The following is a 20747-nucleotide window of genomic DNA, read 5'->3' as shown; positions in this document are numbered from 1 at the left end:
GGTTCCATTGAATGTTTTCACTCGGTCAAGTCTTGTTCACTTAAATTCCACTACGTTTTCCTCTAATCATAACTTGCTCTTACCCATCGCCCAGACTACTTATGGAAAACAAACTGCCCACTTTGTAGCTCTCGTGCTTTGTAATGCCCTGCCAAATAACGTTAAACTCTCTTCGTCATTACATGAATTTAAAACAGGCATTCTTGAGTTTTATCGGCAGGCTTAACCACATTTGCACTTTTTATTGTTCATTTGCAACTGTCTGTCTTCTGTTGCCCTTGTTTACATGTTAATTTTGTCGATTTATTTAATCTACTGCCAATATTTTATGTACCATTGACTATGGGCTTACTTACAGGAGGTCCCCTTTCAGCCCTTGGCTCTGGGAACTGTTTCTGTATGGTCACTCATGTACACATTTTCACTGAACAAATACACACGTTTTCGGATTCTGATTCTGATTCTGATTAGTATGATGAGTGATAATGCCGACCTGGTGATGGTAATCGATGCGGCGAGAAAATTACTGGGGCTGCAAAGACGTTCATCGCGCGTGATGGGACGATGGCACTATTTATGAAAAGTTGTTAGGCGGGGAAGAACATGCATGTGACGTCAACTGGTTGACGACGCACGGTAGTGACTAATGGTTCCCCAATTTGCTTAACTTGCGCAGCCGCAATCACATTACGTGTTGCTGGAAGAACAGCGGAGTAAACCTGCTGGTGTAAACTGCGTTGTGCGACATCGGTGCGTGAGATTTCCCAGAGTGCTGCGCAATATTTGTGTGACTACGGTTGTGAAAGTGAATGGCAGGGAAAGAGAAAATATGCAGAAATCAGCTTCCGCGCCGTCTATATGTTGTTCTTATCCGTCATCTGAATTAGGCGAGCCTAGTGTTGTGACCAAAAACGATTATAAAGACACGCTACGTTTAAAAATGTTTGATGTTAACGCTCGGCAGCTACATTTTGCCAAAAAGGCACGCACAATTCGATGGCTCGGGATTAGTTCTTTTTGCCTGGTGATCTTTAGCGTGGTCGCGCTACCTTCAGAGCCCAGCTTACCAATACTCTCATTGCCACGAGAAAACCAAAAGGGTGATCATTGTGGTTTCGCGTTTTAAGAACACAGACTATGAATTTCAAAACACCTCTCATCAACACCGTTCACCCAATTTCGTCATCGGGACCCCTGATTTCACAGCGGATACATCGTTGACGAGGAAGAGATAGGTGCTTTCTGTGCAGCAAGTAATTGGAGGTCAGGAGCGCCAGACATATATGTTGTCACATGACGTCATTATAAGTAAAATTATACCGGTGGTCTCAGTCACAAGGCCGTCTGCATCGAAAAAAGGAAACAGAATCAAAGAAAGCCTTGTGGCAAGGATATTGGTGTTCATCAGCACATGCGTTTTAAAGCCTCGGAACGGATACACTTTTTGTGACAGGAGGGCCTGACGCGTGCGTAACTTGCCTCCCCACTTACTGATTGTTCTGAGCTTTACTTAAGGTTTCCCCTTTGGATTGGGGTGATAGAAAATGACATCTCGCCTACGTACGTTATCAGTGTTCAGGTAGTCAAAATTAGACATGTTTTGTTTTAGTTCTGAGCTCACCCAAACGTGGCTTCGGGCCCCTCAATCGGCCCCTTCAGTGCTTTGTCTCGACCAATATTCCAATAGGTTTGCGTAACCCCCTTGCAAGCCACAGAATGCTTCCCTAAAGAGAAAAGCTTATGCTTCATGAAGTTTTATTTTTCATTCATTTTGGTCTGTTGGATGCCTGGTCGTTCTGGTACTGTGTTAGATTGTTTCCGCAAATTTTGCACAGGACCAAGAAGCTTTATTTTGCGGAAGAATATGCTCACGTACGTTCTTCCGGGTCATAAATTCGCCCAATGCCGGGAATGGCAAATACGTCTGCCCGCTGTCATGTCGGGGTGTTGAAGCGGGGACCCCACAATGCCAAAAGCAGGGCATGGCATATAGGCCAGATCACTATTGGGAAGAATGGTGGGGCACATGGCGGCAATGGTCGTCAGGGCGAGAATGGGGGGCCGTGAATATTCTAGGCATGGCAGTTATCTTGCTAAGGGATATACATAGATGCAGTTATGGCTGCAGGGAAATGTGCAAGAAGTTATGACGAACCCTGGGCTCATTCCAAAGCACTATTTTAGGGGCGAAGCACCTTAGGACCTCGCTTTGTCCGGGGCTTGGCGTCCGTGTACACAGTGTTGCGCAAGCGCGAGGAGCGTCGGATTGGAATTTGATTGGATTTGATTGGATTGGTTTAATTTGAATTGTATCGAATTGGTTTGGATTGGGATTGTATATACTGTACACACGCGTTGTCACTCATTCACATGCGCGAGTGTGCAATGCCATGGGTTATTTACGGTAAGAACGATCCCCAGTGCCTCGCCCACTCGTCATGATTTACTTCGTGGAGATGCGCGAATTTTCAGTCGCGCGGGCCCTCAGTCTATTTTGGCTCGCCTGTGCGCATACGCTCCGCCGGTATTTGAGGGTACAGTTGACGCAGATTTCATTCGGCATTCTGAAAGTAGAAGGGAGGTCACATAGCCTCGAGCACATGCCTCTCGGGGCGCCACCGAAATCCCCCGGCCCGTTACGAAAGTAGACGCGGGAGCCTCCGGCCCGCTCACCACTGTCGCCGCTGCCTTTGCGACACGTTCATGACTGAGATTCACCGTTTGTGTGCGTTGTAAATACATATTGTTCAGACGGAAAGTGAAGACACAAAACTAGGCGAGAAGACAACGAAAACGAACAGACCGGCCGCGAGTGGTATAAGAGAAGGAAGATGGTGCTGCGCGCTACTCGCTCTGTGCTGACCGCTCCCCTCCTACGAATTCCCTGCGCACCGGGCCGCCTCTTTTTTAATCTTTAATAAAGCCCATCTCATCCCCTACGACCGTGTCAATTGGCAGAGGTACCGGGGTATCGACAACCCCCCTGGAAACAACCGATGACTTTTGACAGAGCAGGCGGATTACTGGCTACCCCCCCCCCCCCCCCCCGCGGACAGACCGGCATGCCGAACACCCGAGCGACTGAGGCCGCTGTCCCAGGAAAGGTGAGCGTCTGGCCCCACCAGAGGGAACCACGCATGTTTTTTGTGGCTCCGGATGAGGACGTAGAAGACTGGATGAAACATTATGAAAGGGTCTGCCAGTACAACCACTGGGACCCGGCGTCACTGCTCACCAACGTGTCCTTCTCTCTTGACAGAAACACCCTTGTGTGGTTTGAAAACAACGAGGACAGGTTGTCTACGCGGGATAACTTTGTTACCGAGTTGAAGAAGTGTTTCAGCGATCCAAGCGCCAGAAAGAAAAAGGCTGAACAAACTCTCGCGCAACGAGCCCAGGTTCCCGGAGAAACCTGCACAACGTACATCGAGGAAGTGCTCAAGCTGTGCCGCTTGGATAATCGCGGCATGTCCGATGAGGACCGGGTGGGTCACCTGCTCAAGGGAATTGCAGAGGACGCGTACAACTTTTCAATAACGACGGAAGACCACGCTTCTGCACAGGACGTGATTCGCCCCTGCAGGGGGTTTGAGGCACTGAAAATGCGGCGAATTGGACCCAAGTTCGGTCGTCTCGCAAACGTCACCACCATAGTGAGTGTGGACTTGAATTCGAACGCTTCAGAAGATATCGCGTCCCTGGTTCGCAGAATTATTAGAGAAGCGCTTGGCCAGCAAAGTGTCTGCCGCGACTCGCCCTGCCATCATTGTCCCGCTCCAGTCCGCCCGTCTACCATCAGTGCGCATTGCAAGAGTCACCAGAAGAGTCTCCAATGCCCTTGTATGAGGACAGTTCGAGGTGTCGGCCAACCAGTTTTCGGGATGAACGCTCTGGCGCCCTCGCTAATCGGTCTCCTTTTCGGAGGTTTGCATCCTCCAAAAGTGACCCTCCGCGCCGACCACCCGATGACCACAAAAAACCCCTCCAAGGATATGTTGCGCCCCGACCGTCTCCTCTTTGTTATAACTGTGACCTCCCTGGTCACATATCCCGATTTTGTCCGTATTGCCTACGGCAGCCCCAAGGAGACTTCACGAGACCACCTAGGGCAATGCGCAACAAACCGCCTTACGAAGCGACTACACCGACTTCCACTTTCTACCGGTCCAGCCAATCGAGCAACATGCGCAACGACTCGCCCGTGTCCGACCACAGCTTCTCTTCCTCGCGTACGCACCAAGCGCGATCACCCTCGCCGCGCGGAAGGTTTCGCTCGCCGACGCTGGGAAACTAGCTTGTGCGACCTACGGGGGTGAGGTCACGAGACGGTCGTTTTCACCAATTCCCCCACCTGTCATAATGACGAAAAACAAAGGGATTGTTAGTGTGAATGGCGTGGAATCGTTAGCTTAAGTGGACACTGGTGCCACAGTTTCGGTTATGAGTCTTTCTTTCAAGAATCGTCTTGGCCACATAGTTGTGTTTGCGTGTTATCGCAACGCTCATTTCCGCGGTGTCGAGGGTGAGCATCTGCGCGCTGTCGGCGTTTGTTCTACGACAATTACGCTTGGTGAAGAGGCACTCCGTATGGAGTTTATTGCGCTGGCGCAGGCTACCCATGACGTTATTTTGGCTATATATTTCCTACCCGACAGCGGAGCTACGCTCGACTGTGGTTTTGGCGAAATTTCTCTCCACGGTGAAATTCTGCCCGCGCGAGTTCACGATCCCAGCGAGACCAGCGCAGGTGTGCTTTCAGTTATTGAAGACACCCTGTTACCAGCTATGGCAGCTTCGTTTGTTCAGGTAAACTCTGCTCCTCTTCGTTCGGAAAGCTGCTATATTTAATTGAAGGCGATGCAAATAACATGATCAAGAAAAATATTTTCGTACCCCGAGCTGTGGTCGCGGCCGCAGAAGGACGTAGTCATGTGTGGGCAGTAAATGCATCTAGTGAGCCAGTAGTTCTTCCCTGGGGATTCAAGATTGCCAGCTTCGAGGAACAAGTCAACGTCGCCATTCAAGCGGTTAATCACAACCCCGACCATACCACGACAGAAAAACCTGACTATACCGCCGCCTTTAGGCTCTTGATCAACAACTCCCTTTCATCCGTCGAACAGTGCCAGCACTGCGAACTACATATTGAAAACGCTCACTCCTTATGTGTCGACTTTCGACTTTGCTGAGGGCGATCATTCCTTTCCCGTTCCTGCGTCCCGGCTTCAGGATCGAATCCACACTGGCGATGCGACCCCTATATAGGGACCGGGCAGCTGGACGGGTGGCGCCACCACTCGGTGCTCCCCTCGTCAGTGGAATGAGCCGGTGCATTGGACTACACAGCCTCCCGTTGTTTTTGTCGTGTTTGCTTCGGTGCTTTGAATGTTTTGGTGGTGTTGTGAGTGTATATGTGCGGTGAAACAAAGTCTAGACAGATGTTGGGTTCATAGATGCAGTAATGACTACGTAAACGTGTCGGACGCTTCTAAAGTTGGGTATCGGCTGCAATGGCATCAGCGCTTTTTGCAGCGATTTGCGCTTGGCTACACCCGTTCTGAGTACGAATAAAACTACTATTAGTAGTATTATTTTCTTCTTAAATGCACTAACGGCTACGCAAACGTATTGGATGCTTGTAAGGTTGGGAATGGGCTACATTGACACGAGCACTTTTTGCAGCGCTCTGCGCCTGGCTCCGCGCGATCCGAGTAGGAATAAAACTATTAGCAATATTATTATTAATTTCTACCACTTTAAATTATATTTACTGGTTTCAATGACTACGGTTTCCACGCTAGCCTTAGCGCTGAGATACCTTGATGCGCGTGCTTTAAATAGTAAGGCACCTGCATACCGTGCCTTACCGTGTAGCCGTTGGATTACCGTGTAGATTACCGTGTAGCCGTTGAAATGTTGCTGTAGTTTACACTTCCTGTAACCGTGAGTTTTGTGCCTTCGGTTTTGGTAAGCGACACTGTGACAGCATGGGAGCCTGAAAGCCGAAGTGGAAATCACACATTTGTGGTAGTCATTTTATCAAGAGCCAAAGTTATTCATCAACTCAACAGCCCGAGCTACAAACCATGCACCATCCCTCCTCCCCTTCCCGTTTTACCACCTGCGTAGAATAAAGGCTGGCACCGATTGTTAAAACATGTGGCAGCGTTAACGTCAGCCGGTGTTTTTTAATGCTTAAGTATTCTTTACAGAGTACCTAAAAAATCGTGTAATGCCTGGTGAAGACACCAAAAACGCGCGAATAATTGCCTCAAATATGGGTGCATCAGCTCGAGTCGTCCAGCACAGACATATATCCGACACGCTGGCCAAAGTTTAGATTTGGAGAGGGGGGCATGGAAGTTCAAAATTAAACAGCAAAATCATCTAGCCCTCCGTCTAATGATTATTTGAACGCAAAGCTTTCTCCCTGCGAAATCGAGTGGGAAATGGTCAAAGTCAAAGGCGCTGCGATCAAAACACCAAACTGCGTGCTGGTCAAATTCGACGCCAACTAGTCAAAGTATAAAACCAGAAGGCAACCAAAGAAACCCATACGATAGAGCTTTGCGATAAACCCTCATCGTCGTTAGACGAAGCTGTGCATGATTTTTCAAGCGTATATAGGTGGCAGCTTCTAAACCGACCGCAGCATTCAGTTGTGAAGCTGAGTACAGGTTTCGGGCACCCTCCTGTCTTGCGTCCTTCAGACACACAAGAATTGGTTTTTGAAAAACCATTTACCAACTAGCCAGCAACAATTGCTATTCTTGTAAAGGAATGCTTCTCCACGACAAGACAATAACGTTTTACTATCATGCGGTATTTATTCTATCAACTATTCCCGATGAGTGTAGTAAGAGCATTTCTGTGAAATTAAACACGTTTCAGCCGTAGGTAATGAAGTTACGGAAGCGTCGTCCATCCCAATTTCTGTTTTCAGGTAAATCTTAGAAGACACCCTCCTACTTTGTCTTTCGCTTGTGCACGACGTCGACGTTTTTTCGTCATCGACTGTCCAAGGCCAGCGCCGCAGCATTCTTAGATCAGTTGCACACACCGGCTTTGTGGGAGAATTTAGCTGCAGTATACTCCTCGATACGCGAAACTGCATGCAGGCATCAAAAAATTGCATGAAGGAACGGACTTTCACTTCCAGCTTGACTTCCAGCTTGGCGCATTGAGTGTCGTCTGCTATTTGTAAATACTGAGTATGGGCGTAAATCACACACATGGCATGACTCGTAAACGTCATGTCCACACTCAAGATTTACCGATCTGAAAAATGCACGTGGGGTTACGTACGCTTTGCAAGCCGCACCGCAGAAAAACGACAGAAAACCATGCACAGTTACGCTGCGCTGAACGCCGCCGGCATTCCACTGACGAGCGGTTCGCCACGGGCGGCGCTGTTCGCTGAAGCGACGGTGGTGCCATACAACGGCCGCCCGGTCCCTATAGCAGAAGCCACATCGAGTGTCGCCTTCCCAACGGAAAATAATTAATGACCAGGTGCAAGAGATGTGAGCAAAGGTGGGAACTGCGAGTCCTCAAGCCCCTGGACCGCACCAGTGATCTTGGTAAACAAAAAAGATAATTCATTGCGATTTTGTGTTGGATATCGTCGTCTGAATCCTGTCACCAAACAGGACGTATATCCCTTACCACGCATCGATGACGCTATCGACTGCCTTCATTCCGCTTCATATTTGTCCTGTCTTGATCTCACGTCAGGATATTGGCAAATTCCGGTACACTCATCCGACAAGAAAAAAACAGCCTTCGTGGCCCCAGACGGCCTATTAGAATTCAACGTCATGCCTTTTGGGCTATGTAATGCGCCAGCGGCGTTTGAAATGTTTATGGGCACAATTTTGCGCGGCCTTAAATAAGATATATGTATGTATTATTTGGACTACATCATAATCTATGGCACGACGTTTAGCGAGCATAACCAACGCCTTGGCACTGTTCTTGACAGGATTCAAAAAGCAGGGTTGGTTCTGAAGTCAAAGAAGTGTCATTTGGCAGAACTTCAAGCAATCGTGCTGGGGCTTCTCGTCGAGAATTCGGCGCGACCCCCAAAAGATCTCAGCCGTTCGAGGCTTCGTTACACCACGTTCATCAAAAGACCTCAGAAGTCTTTTTGGCCTTTGTTCCTATTTTCGACGTTTTATTAAAAATTTCGCCCCACTTTCTCACCCCCTGAATTGCCTGCTACAGAAAGACATCGCTTTTCGGTGGACTCCAGAATGTGAAACCGCATTTTAACAACTAAAGTTTTTACTTACTTCAAGCCCAGTTCTTCGCCACTTCAACCCAGCTGCCGCTACCAAACTTCACACGGACGCCAGTGGAGTCGGCCTTGGTGCTGTACTTGTCCAGCTCCATGGCGGGGCACAGCATGTCACTGCCAGCCGAACGTTGACGAAAGCCGAACGTAACTGCACCGTTACTGAACTTGAGTATCTAGCTGTGATCTTCGCCGTTCATAGGTTTCGTTCATACCTGTATGGGCGCCACTTCTTCATCGTCACGGACCACCACTCACTATGCTGGCTGGTTGGTCTGCATGACCCATCCGGCCGGCTAGCTCACTGGGCATTGCGCTCACAGGAGTTCGATTTTTCTGGGTTGTACAAGAGCGGACGGCGACACACTGACGCGGACTGCCTGTCACGCCTTTCTGTCCCAATGAACCCGTGTGACGACGATCACTTTGATGACTGCCTGGCATGTCGGTCGACTGCAGTGCCAACCGCCCCCAACGTGAAGGAAGAACAACTGACGGATACTTCTTTAAAAACCACGTTTAACCCAGCGCAGCGAGCGCAGCCATCGTGCCCGTTTGTCGTGCGTGACGGCTTGTTGTTCAAGAGGAACTATTCGGTGGATGGCGCCCGCGTTCTTTTGGTTATTCCCGATAGCCTTTGCGCCGCTATTTGGCATGCTACGCCCGACGACCCCACAGCGGGTCACCTGGGCTTTGTGCGCACGCTACATCGGCTCAAACAGAATTTTTACTGGCCAGGAATGCGGCGACATACGAATCACTACGTTGCCGGCTGCCCGCAATGTCAGTGTCATAAACGCTCGGGGAGCCCTTCGCCAGGACCTCTGCATCCCGTGACTCCGCCTAGGTCCCCATTTGAAAAAAGTTGGAATAGATCTTCTTGGACCTGTACCGAAGTCTTCAACAGGTCACCGGTGGATTATCGCGTGCGTCGATTACTTGACACGGTACGTCGAGACGCCCTCTCTCGTTGCAGGTGAGGACGTCTCAGCCTCCTTTCTGTATTCTATTGTCCTTCGTAATGGAGCTCGGCGCGTTATCATCAGTGACCTCGGGCGACAGTTTACGGCAGATGTTGTAGAATAACTATTAAGACTTTATGGCTCTGTATCTCGCCATAGCACCGCATACCATCCGCAATCCAATTGATTGACGAAGCGCCCAAACCGCACGCTGACCAATATGCTATCAATATATGTCACTTCCGATCACAAGAATTGGGACACTGTGCCACCATTCGTGACGTACGCCTACAATACCGCCAAACACGAAACTACTGGTTATGCTCCATTTTTGCTACTGTATGTACGTGCTCCACGTACATTTCCGGACAGCATCTTGCCCTTCTCACCACATCACCACCTTTAACTCGCCCAAACTTTGTGCCGTGCTGAAGAAGCGCGCCGGCTCTCCCGTCTTCGTACTCTAAGCTGGCAAGCTCGTACCAAGGCTTGCTTCAATGACCGACATCCTCCCGTCGCTTTCACTCCAGGTGAAAAACTTTGGCTATGGACTCCGGTGCTCAAGAATGGACTACACCAAACATTCCTCTCCACTTACTCCGGACCGTTCGTGGTGCTCTCCCGCTTCAACGATGTCAACTATGTCGTCGCCAAAGTCCCGTCTAATGGTCGCCGCTCAAGCAGGACGCAGGTAGTGCATGTAGCTCGCATAAACGCTCACTCCCGCACCCCTCAACTCGCTGGGCGAGCTTGTTCTGCCCCGGGGGAAAATGTTATGACGGAAAGTGAAGGCACAAGACTACCGAGAATACAACGAAAACGAACTGACTGGCTGCGAGTGGTAGAAGAGAAGCAAGACGGTGCTGCGCGCTACTCGCTCTGTGCTGAACGCTCCCCGCCTACGAATTCCCTGAGCACCGCCCGCCTCTTCTTAAATAAAGCCCATGTCATCCCCTACGACCGTGCCAATACTTATATGGAGCAGTCACTCTGTTCTCAAATGTGGTGTATTCAGGAGAGTGTAAATGTTTCTGACGCGACCTTATTGCGGTACATTGGGTCCGTATAAGCGCCGGACGTGTGTCACAGGCCGGCGTCGCGAAAACGGTATATGCATGAAGCTGATTGTAATTCCGCTCCCCAGAAATTTGCTAACAGTATCACCGCAAGCAGTGTTGCTTGAGATGGTCATACGGCTATACACGATGATGTAAATCGGTTTTGTGCGCTTACATAATCTAGCAGACCACTCATACCTGATCACGCCAGTTACACTTCATACCTCAAATATTGATCACTACCCTTGAAAAGCCAGTGCGGCATAAATTTCACCAACACTCTATAAAATAAGTGCGATGGATACTGCGAAATTCTATGGTGGCATCAGCACACGACAAAAAATTTAATGCTGGGTCGCCATGTTGCGAGGTGAGCGCTCGCAATCCGTCATCTGCGACATATATCGTTCGCGAGCAGCGCGGAGACGGGCTTATACACTAATACGCGTCCGGGACTAAACGCGTCTTCGAAACCTCATCGTACGACACAGAGAGCCTGCAGAATCTATCACAAGCTGAAATCAAAGGGCCTAATCAGATCCCACACTCTTCCAACGACACCGTTTATCGCTTGTGAACTTACTAAAAAATGCGTCTGCCGAGAGATCAGCTGCTTGTTGAAATCGAAAAGTAGAAACCAAAGCGTAAAGTAAACGCGCAGCTTGTGTTTGTTATTACTAAAACGTTCGTTGCTTGATTTCGTTCCGAATATACACAAGAACAGTTAAGCGCCCGTTCCCCCCCCCCCATGTCTTCTGAAATAACAGCGCATTTCGCATCTAGTTGGTCCGGTCAGTCCGACCTTGCTTAAGTTTCGACAAACCTCTTTAGCATCTCCGAAGCTGCACTGAGTTTGGTTTATCCCGTACGATCTCTTCTCTTTATTCCGTGTTTGGCAGACCATTTATTTTTCCGTGGTTTCATAACTTTCCTTTGACTTTGCTATATGGCGTGAGTAAGTATGAGGGAAGTATGCTTTTTCTTGCTTCGACCGACCACCCGTCCAGATGAGGCCTATCGTCGAGAGCGTGTGGGTACTTGAGCGTAACACAAATTATAACTCGTCTAGAAACAGCTTGTCCTTGGGCTTCACGATTGTTCTAGCTGACAGGGAGCGTTTCACAAATCTTTAAATCATGGAAGATTTTTTTGAGCCCCTTTTATCTATGTATACACTTTCAGTGCGTGTTACGTTCTAGCGCGAGCCGTTGGAAAACGAGTGTCCCGGTGTTTTTAGTATCGTGACTACATGACACGACGACTACGGGAGACGCCAACCGCCCGAGCCCCTAAGGTTCTTCGCCCCTAAAACCTCAGATGTTTCAAGTGCTTCTACCCTGGAGTCGAATTTGGCATTGGGAGTGTTTTTTAAATATTTCGGCCTTTATAAAAAAGCTAGCCGCACTTACGTGACCACGAGAAGAATTAACCTAAAGCTTTGAAAAGGCTCTGAATGCCTCTGATCGTAAAAGTACTGTATATATGTCATAATGAAGGGGTGGGATTCACTTGAAGGAAATGGCCAGAGTCCAGGGAAGTAGACTGAGGATACGGCATTGCGGATAGGGAACGATAACGGTACGAAACGATGACCGAACGTAGGATCAGTGACTTCCGCCTTAATGAGCTTCAGTGAGCTGTAAAGTGAAGAAAAACAAGCGCTAAAGGTGCCATAAAAGCTCAACTGCCTCATAATCCACCCTTCTTTATATTTCCCATATAAGTTTTCCAGTAGAGGTAATGAAATTACACGTGTTAATAACCGAAACCGTTATACAATGGTTCCGTAATATAAAAAAGACGGCAGTCTTACCTTCCGTCGTGGTGTTTTTTTTTATTTCTCGTCCCAATCAACTTAATCAGCACAGTTCAGTTTCTCCATGGGCCCTACCAACTGCACTCTTCCACATTGCTTGAATTCGTCAGACACAATTGCTTTGCTTGAAACTTAAGTTTTGTCAGATATACGCTCACGGAGTGAAGATGTTTAGAAGCTGCATTAGATGTCCCCACAAAAGAATAATAAATATTCGTATTACAAGCATCTTATAAGGGTATTCTTATCCAAGTGGCGAAGGGGAAAGTTCTGAGAAGTAGCACAGGAAGACGCTAAAACCCCCTTATCACCTCAACAGTTTTGTTTGGTTTCAGGAAAGTGGACTCTCTGCGAAAAACCACAGCAACAAATTAGGGGCAAGGATCAAACGCCAGTAAAAAAAAATTCACGCATCTCCACGACGTGAATCATGACGAGTAGGCGAAGCACTGGGGACCGTTCTTACCGTAAAGCACCCGTGAGTGTGCTTAGTGCTGCTAAAACGATTTCCAACCCAATCCAATACAATACAATAAAATTCAATTTAACCCAATCCAATCCAATTCAATCCAGTACAATACAAATAAAATCCAATACAATCCAATTCAATGTTCCTCGCTCATGCGCAGCGCGGCCCTCCGAGGAGAAGTCTCTGTCAATCTTTATAACCTTTTGTGAACCTTTTGTTCACAGATGTTTCGATTTACGTGGTGCGGTGCCTCTCTCTCTCTTTATCTCTCGCTCCCTGCCTCCCGCCCCTGTCCCTCTCTCTAACTTTTGCGAACCTTTATTTTGTTATTGTTATCCTTTTGTGAACATTTTGTTCAGGGATATTTCGATTTACACGTTTCTGTGCTTCTCCCTCTCTCTATTTCTCTCTAACCTTTTGTGAACCTTTTATTTTGTCCTTGTTAACCTTTTGTGAACCTTTCGTTCACAGATGTCTGGATTTAGGCGGTGCAGTGCGTCTCTCTCTCTTTCTTTCTCTCTCCCTCTCTCTCTCTCCCTCCCTCTCTTTCTCCCTCTCTCTCAAACCTTTTGTGAACCTTTTATTTGTTCTTGTTAACGTTTTGTGAACATTTTGTGCACAGATGCTTCGATTGACAAGGGGCTGTGCGTACCTCTTTATCTCTTCCTCCCACCTCCCTCTCTTTCTCTCTCTAACTTTTTGTGAACCTTTTATTTTGTTCTCGTTAACCTTTGTGAACCTTTTGTTCACAGATGCTTCGATTTACACGACGGCCAGGTAGTGAAACGCTTCTATGAAGATGTGTAATGGGCAATGACTAAAGTAAAAACACAGTATACAGTACTTATGGGAGACTTCAATGCTAAAGTAGGCAAGAATCAGGCTGGAGACAGAGCATTTGGAATTATGGTCTGGGCTGTAGAAATAGCAAGGGGGGACCTACTAGTCGAGTTCGCAGAACGGAATAACCTAAGCACCATGAATACCTTCTTCTGCAAACGAGAGAACGGAAGGGGACGTGGAAGAGCCCGAATGGGGAGCATAGAAATGAAAGAGACTTCCTATTATGCGATAATCCTGGCGTCGTGCCGGATGTGGAAGTTCTGGGAAGGGTAAGGTGTAGTGACCACCGTATGGTAAGATGTCGAATTAGGCTAGATTTGAGGAGGAACCGCAATAAGCTAGTACGAAAGAAGCCGATTATTGAGTTAACAGTAACACGTAAAGCAGAAGAATTGCAGGATCGCGCTGCAGAGCCGATATTCAGCTCTGACCCAGGAAGCACAGTTTACGACACAGGAAGCCAGCGACAACCTTACACGCATGATCACTGAGTGTGCAGTAGAAGTTGGGAGCACGATGGCTAGACAGGATACTGGTAAACGTTCCCAGGAGAAGGAAGGTCCAATTAGGAAACGGCCAACCATGACAATCTCCTCCGCAGCTGATAGAAAAGAACTAGCGGATCTTTCGAAGTTAATCGATAAGTATAAGATAGCTGACATACGGAAGTATACATGAAGAGAGTAGAATACGCTGTAAAGAACGGAGGTAGCGTGAAAGCAGTGAAGAGGCGTCTTGGCGTGGGGAAAAATCAAATGTATGCACTTAGAGACAAGCAATTCAATGTCATCACAAATAGGGATAAAATAGTCACAGTGGCCGAGGAGTTCTATAGGGATCTGTACAGTAGCCGGGACATACAGGATAATGCCGAACGAGACAGTAGTTCAGAGGAGATAGACATCCCACCAGTAACGACCGAAGAAGTATGGAGGGCTTTGAAAGAAATGAAAGGGGGCAAAGCACCTGGTGAGGATCAGATAACGACAGACCTCCTGAAGGATGGCGGAGAAATTGTACTTAACAAACTGGCAAACTTGTATTCTTAATGTCTAATCACCACAAGTGTACCGGAATCTTGGAAGGACGCGAACATCATCCTAATCCATAAGAAAGGTGACATGAAGGACTTGAAAAATTACAGGCCGATCAACTTACTGTCAGTCGTCTACAAGGTACTTACCAAGGTAATCACGAACAGCATTTCTGCAAACTTAGATTTCAGTCATTACGAGAATGCATTTGATTCGGTCGAAACCTCAGCAGTCATTCAGGCATTACGAAACCAGGGTGTAGATGAGCATTATGTAAGAATACTAGAGAATATCTACAATGGGTCCACAGCTGCCATCATCCTCCATACGGAAAGAAGTAAAATACCTATAAGGAAGGGCGTCAGACAAGGAGACACAATCTCTCCAATGTTATTCACAGCATGTTTACAAGAAGTGTTCAGAAAATTTGATTGGAAACGGGTGGGCGGAAGAGTTAATTGAGAACACCTCTGTAACCTCAGATTTGCTGGTGACGTTGCCTTAATAAGTAACCCGGGGGACGAATTGCAAAGAATGCTTTCCGCACTGGACAAACACAGTAGAACTGTGGGCCTAAAATTACTATGCAGAAAACAAAAGTAATGATCAATAACCTCGGGACAGCATAACGGTTTCAGATAGGTGGCGAAGCAGTGGAAGTGGTAAGTGAATATATCTACTTGGCCAAGTTGTGACCCCGGATTTCAACCATGAGCCAGAGATTATTACAAGGATAAGAATGGGGTGGAGTGCATACGGCAGACATTCTCAGATAATAAATGGCAGCCTACCATTGTCTCTGAAGAATAAAGTGTATAACAGCTGCATCTTACAGGTACTCACCTACGGGGCAGAAACTTTGGGCTCACTAAGAGGGTTCCACTTAAATTGAGGACACTGAGCGAGCAATGGAACGGAAGATTATAGAGGTAACATTAAGGTAGAAGAAGAGAGGGGAGTGGGTCAGGGAACAAACACGTGTTATGGACATATTAGTAGCAATGAAGAAGAAGAAATGGACGGGCGCAGGGCATGTAATGCGAAGGCAAGATAACCGTTGGTCATTAAGGGTAACGGAGTGGATCGCTAGACAAGGCAAGCGTCTCAGGGGGTGGCAGAATGTTAGATGGGCCGATGAGATCAAGAAGTTTGCGGGGGTAAATTGGTCGCAGTTAGCGCAGGAGCGGGGTAATTCGAGATTAATGGGAGAGGCATTTGCCCTACAGTGGACGTAGATAGGCTGGTGATGATGATGATGATGATGAACCTTTTGGGAACCTTTTGTTCATAGATGTTTCGATTTACACGGTGCTGCGCGTCTCTCTCTTTTTCTTCCTGCCTCCCTCTCTCCTTCTGCCTCTCTCGCTCTCTCTAACTTTTCTGGACGTTTTATTCTATTCTTGTTAACCTTTTGTGAATATTTTGTTCACAGATGTTTCGATTTACACAGTGCTGTGCGTCTCTCTCTCTCTCTCTCTCTCTCTCTCTCTCTCTCTCTCGTTCTCTTTAACCTTTTCTGAACCTTTTATTTTGTTTTGTTAACCTTTTGTGAACCTTTTGTTCACAGATCTTTCGATTTACGCGGTACTGTGCCGTGAGAACAGAAGCCGGAAGCCGGATGGAGAAGCCTCGGCCTTAAGGTGCTCCGCCCCTGGACCTTCAACAATAAACTTTGGAAGATAAGCCTCGGTGAGTTTCGCTGGGAAGAATTGTTCATTGCGTAAACCAGCAATACACTACAAGACAGTGCAGGCTTGCAAGCGTAAAATTGAAACACAAGATCTGGTAGACTGCTGTAGAGTTTTCGGGCAAATTTAAAGGGAAAAAGAATTTTCAAGGCATAAACGTAATGATGAATGATGGACCTTTATGAGCAAATTCATGCCGTATCAGGGCACAGTGGTTTGAAACGGCTTTGTTGAAGTGGAGAGCTTGCAAGAAAGTGATTGGTTTATTTATATTGAAGCCCCTATATGACCAAATAATTATTTCAGAGAAGTTCGCCCCTACAAGATGGAATTTATCGACGTATGCTGGAGAAGGAAGATAACCACTGCATCAAAATTAGGTCTGCTTATGAGAAAATTCATAACACGGTTAAACAATACCGATCACAAGATTTCCAGCAAAATTTTATTGAATGGTGTATCGTGTTTGCTTCAGGCTTATATATATTTCCGACCTTCAACTAGGTGCCACTTATGAGAATATCTTTCATTATCTTGAATCCCCACGCGCAGCTGAGAAGTGATATAGATAAAGAGCGCCAAAAATAATCTGTATAGAGGGTTCTAATATATTGTCGCGAAGCGGAGGTCTCTTGATGATTTCTGGTTGTTTTGAGTTCTGTTCCCGCCGCCAGGGCTCTTCCTCCCAAGTGTTTTGTGTGAAAACGCTTCGGACGCGGCTGGCCCCTGGCCACCTTTTTTCTGAGAAACGGCTCCGGCGCGTGTGTTTGCCCGTCGGCCGACCAGGAGTACGCGACTGTTGAAGGGAACGAGCCATCGGCCCATCTCAGGTTACCGCGTGCAGTGGCGTCTCCGACCCACCGTTGCGTCTACGCGGGCCGCTCTGTGCTCCGAACCCTCGGTCTGATTCAAACGACCGCCTGTATTTTCCCCTTTCGAGTTTGTATGCACTACTTTATTCTCGCCAGTAATTCTTTTGCGGGAAACGGGCGCCTTCGAGTTCGAACTTCGTGTCCTCTGTGTTTGATTTTTCCTACCCACTTTGGCGGGAACATGGCTGATTGGAGCAAAGAAGCGTCTCCCCGATTGGCTGCAGAAAGCCTTGTTCCATTGCGTCCGCACTCTCCAGGATTCACTTTTTCCCCCAATACGTCCCCCACCGGACGGCTTGAAGCGAATATAACGCGGTCCCGCTGGCTATTGAGGGCGGCGGGTGGCCTGCACCAGGACTCACTTCAGAAACTCTGCCGCTCGTCGTCATGCCCTCCCGCCGGGAGATCGAGATCCAGTCAGCCATGTCCCGCTAAGTACTCTTAATCTTTTGACTGTCTTTCTCATCTATATAATAAGTGTAATTGTTTCAAGCTTGTAAGTGCTAAGTGTCATCAATGTTACCAGTAAATTAAATCAGTTAACTTTAAAACCTCTTCAACGCCTCGGCTTTTCCCTGCGAAATCATGCTACCGTAGCGGCAGATACTGGACCAAATTACGCCTTTACAATATTATGTCAAAAGAAAGAGCAAACCGGTAAATAAGAAACTTACCCTGAAAGGAGGGTTGGTAAGAAGAGCTTCAGGTACTTGTGGAGACCCGCGTTGGGCTGTAGTAAGAGACAAAATATGCGCAATGGCCCCAAGGAAGAATAAGCTAATTGGGTTCTCCATCTTTCTTTCCGGGTAAAGCCGATGTGCCTTTTCTTTGAACAATGGGAGTTTATATACCATTGAAAAAAAAATGATAAGGCCGGAAAAATACCTAGAACTAATCAATCACACTGGAAGTTACAAAGAGGGACACAAAAACCAAACAAAAACAAAAGAAAGGTTTTGTAAAGGAACACTGCACAATATGAAAACTGACGAATCGCCTGAAGTATTTCAGCAGTTACTCTGTACCGGCAGAAGACCGCTCATTTGGCATAATTTTCTTTTAAAGTGTAAAGTGTATAAAATATCAGACGTATTTCAGTGAGAGCATGTGCCATCAACGGAGGCATGTGCCTACGGAGGTATGTGCCTCCGAGCATGTGCCTCCGGAAGCATGGGCCTCCGAGCATGTGCCTCCGCAGGAATGTGCCTCCGACAGCGGGCACATTGAACCATAGTGATGGCTCAGAGGTAACGCACTCGCCTCGTATGCGGGAGTTACCGGGTTCGAATCGCGGTACCGCCGGGCACCCAGCGTTTCTTTTTAATGGGTAGAGGCGTCCCTGGTTGAGTGCGGACCCTTTACAGGGGAATCCACGCCTGAAAAGCTGCCTTTACCCTTGCAAAGAACCCCTGACCCTTGTCAATCTGGCGGGTCCCCGGCCATCATGCCACGTTGCACCATTGCTGCGGGTGAAAAAGTCTGGAGGCATATCCTGCCACAGGCGGTTGCGAGTTTAGCGTCTACCGTGGCTGTGGAAGGCACCATGTGCATTCGTGTGCCTCGGTTGCGCCGGGCACCTACCGATAAAATAGGTACGAGCGACTCCTCGGCCTGGCGCTCGGCCCTTGTGTGGGACTACAATACTTGGGAAGTTCACCGGCCCTGCACGTGAAATCGCGGCTATGGAAAGGGGCGGCAGCAAAAAGACAGGAACTTTTAAAGATGATAGTCTAACTTGGGCTACATAAACCGAGAAATCTTGGTCTGTCTGTATGTCTGTCTGACTGTCCGTCTGTCTGTCTGACTCGATTCAGCCACCCTGACAAAGTAAAATTTACACTGCGGAATAGTCTTATATACTCACAGCCGAATGTAAACGTCTAAGCCCAGTTTATATTTTCATACTTCTCAACTTTGTTGAACAATAACAAGACATTATGCAAATATAAGACAGGAAATTAGCACACAGGAGATATTTACAGTGTTCCTTTAAAAAAATTCTGGATGCTTGGTATTTTGATAGCAAATGATATTCTACATATACTGCAGAAAACCGCCGCCTGCTGTTGCCCGCGCCACATCCTGGCGGCATATGAGAAATCACGCGGCAACAGCAACGAAAGGTTCCACTAGCTAGGTTCCACGTTCTGCTTGGAACGCACGTGGAGCACAGCAAAGCGGTTGTATAAACCTTGAAGTCGGCCGCCTCGAATAACGCGCGTCTCCGCCGTACTGCAGCGCTGGCATCGATGATTCCGGCCTGTAGCAGTGGAACGCGGTAAATTCAAATCTCCTTGAGCAAACCTTTAGTGTGTTTACATTGGGATGAGCGCGACGGAACAGGAACAGCATGAGAGGTGAGCGGGAAAGCAAACGGGGGCGATTCCTTGGCAAATGTCTACAAATACTATCGTCTTTTGACGACATTTGCAACGGAAGGAGCAGATACGCGGCCAATTTTTTTTTCGTAATATACTTTACAATTCAACTTTACAAGTTAGCGTAATAGTTCTTTCAGGTCTCGGCAGAACACCAAGATCGAAATAAATTAGCTGCAAACGCAAGGTACACACAGAGAGATATGTGCCTATTCCAGGCTACAGATTATTGATAGATACTTCTCTGCATATGTTCATTAGGTGTTTCAGCCTTCTGATGCAAGGATTGAAGTTGAGAGGAAACTTTTTGTTATTTAGGGCAATGTTCTTCATCAAACACATCATTCATAATATTGTGGGCTACGGGCTATTCATTGAAAGGAAAAATGGTTCCTGATTAACCAACCAAAGTGAATTTTCAACGAGTAGAAACAGTAATCATATGCTTAAAATTTGGTACCAATAAAAACGCTGCATTTTACATTAACAGCACAAGTTTTTCGAAGGGCTGCTGTTTTTGGGGAGAGTTCGTTCAGTTCCGGCTCAACAGCTACGCTCCGCCAACTAGAGATGCCTTTGTAACACTGGGGACAGGCTTAGGTCCATGTTGGAAGTAAAAAATTTCACTTCCATGCCTCAGAAATCCTGCACTTCTTGTAGATCTCGCATCGTGTAATGTAGGCAATATAATACAATCGACGTATTGATAATACCAGCTGAGCGCAGCACCAAACGTATTTACCAAAAAACAGAAAAATATACCATTCAGGAAAACCTTGATGGGCATATTATAGAATCCCAACCGCAAAACATGTGCGTGTAATTGTTTCCACGAATATAGGTAGCGATCACAACATGAGTAATACATAGCAAGAACATTTCAAAGCAGATATGCAAATCGCGTGGGCCTTTAAATCTCGAAAAGTAAGTACAGATACTCAAAAGGTTCTCGGATTGCCGTAGATTTGTATCGTTTCACTGGGTGGTTCACGAATGGAGTCATGAATAATAGTGAGTGAGAAAAGATGCTTTAGGCCAAGCGTTCCTATAAATATTCACTTTGTAGTTATGACTACCCGCAAGACGATAAAAAATATTAGCGGAACATCGGAGCTGAGCTAAAGGTCACAGGTTGCCTAAAACACCAAAGATTTCAGCAGAGGGCTTCCGCCTTTGTAAGGCCTCTGTTATAATTTACAGCATTTGGGCGCAGTGTCTGGCATATGCTAATAAAATGGCGACTTTTATTTTAGGTATCTATACAAATGCACCAACCTGAAACAATGATTCAATCCTCAGACGTTTCGGTCGCGAGTTGTCTAGGCATGTCTCAG

At 47.2% G+C, this 20747-nt stretch overlaps 1 protein-coding gene across 1 annotated transcript in view; it reads right to left on the bottom strand.

Moving 5' to 3' along the window:
• LOC144177900 (venom metalloproteinase antarease-like TtrivMP_A) overlaps window positions 1-17835 on the bottom strand; it is a 111531-nt gene extending 93696 nt beyond the window's left edge. Inside the window, exon 1 of the mRNA XM_077705486.1 lies at window positions 17710-17835. Coding sequence (XP_077561612.1) covers window positions 17710-17829 — 120 coding nt within the window. The 5' untranslated portion in view covers window positions 17830-17835. The remainder of the gene's footprint in view (window positions 1-17709) is intronic.
• Window positions 17836-20747: the final 2912 nt, after the last annotated feature.

This window comes from Haemaphysalis longicornis, unplaced genomic scaffold (genome assembly GCF_048455015.1).
Source record: "Haemaphysalis longicornis isolate Haplotype H1 unplaced genomic scaffold, Haemaphysalis longicornis Haplotype H1 scaffold_333, whole genome shotgun sequence".
NCBI classification, from domain to species: domain Eukaryota; kingdom Metazoa; phylum Arthropoda; class Arachnida; order Ixodida; family Ixodidae; genus Haemaphysalis; species Haemaphysalis longicornis.
The sequence above is the reverse complement of the archived record's forward strand: the minus strand, read 5'-3'. Positions and strand labels throughout refer to the sequence as shown.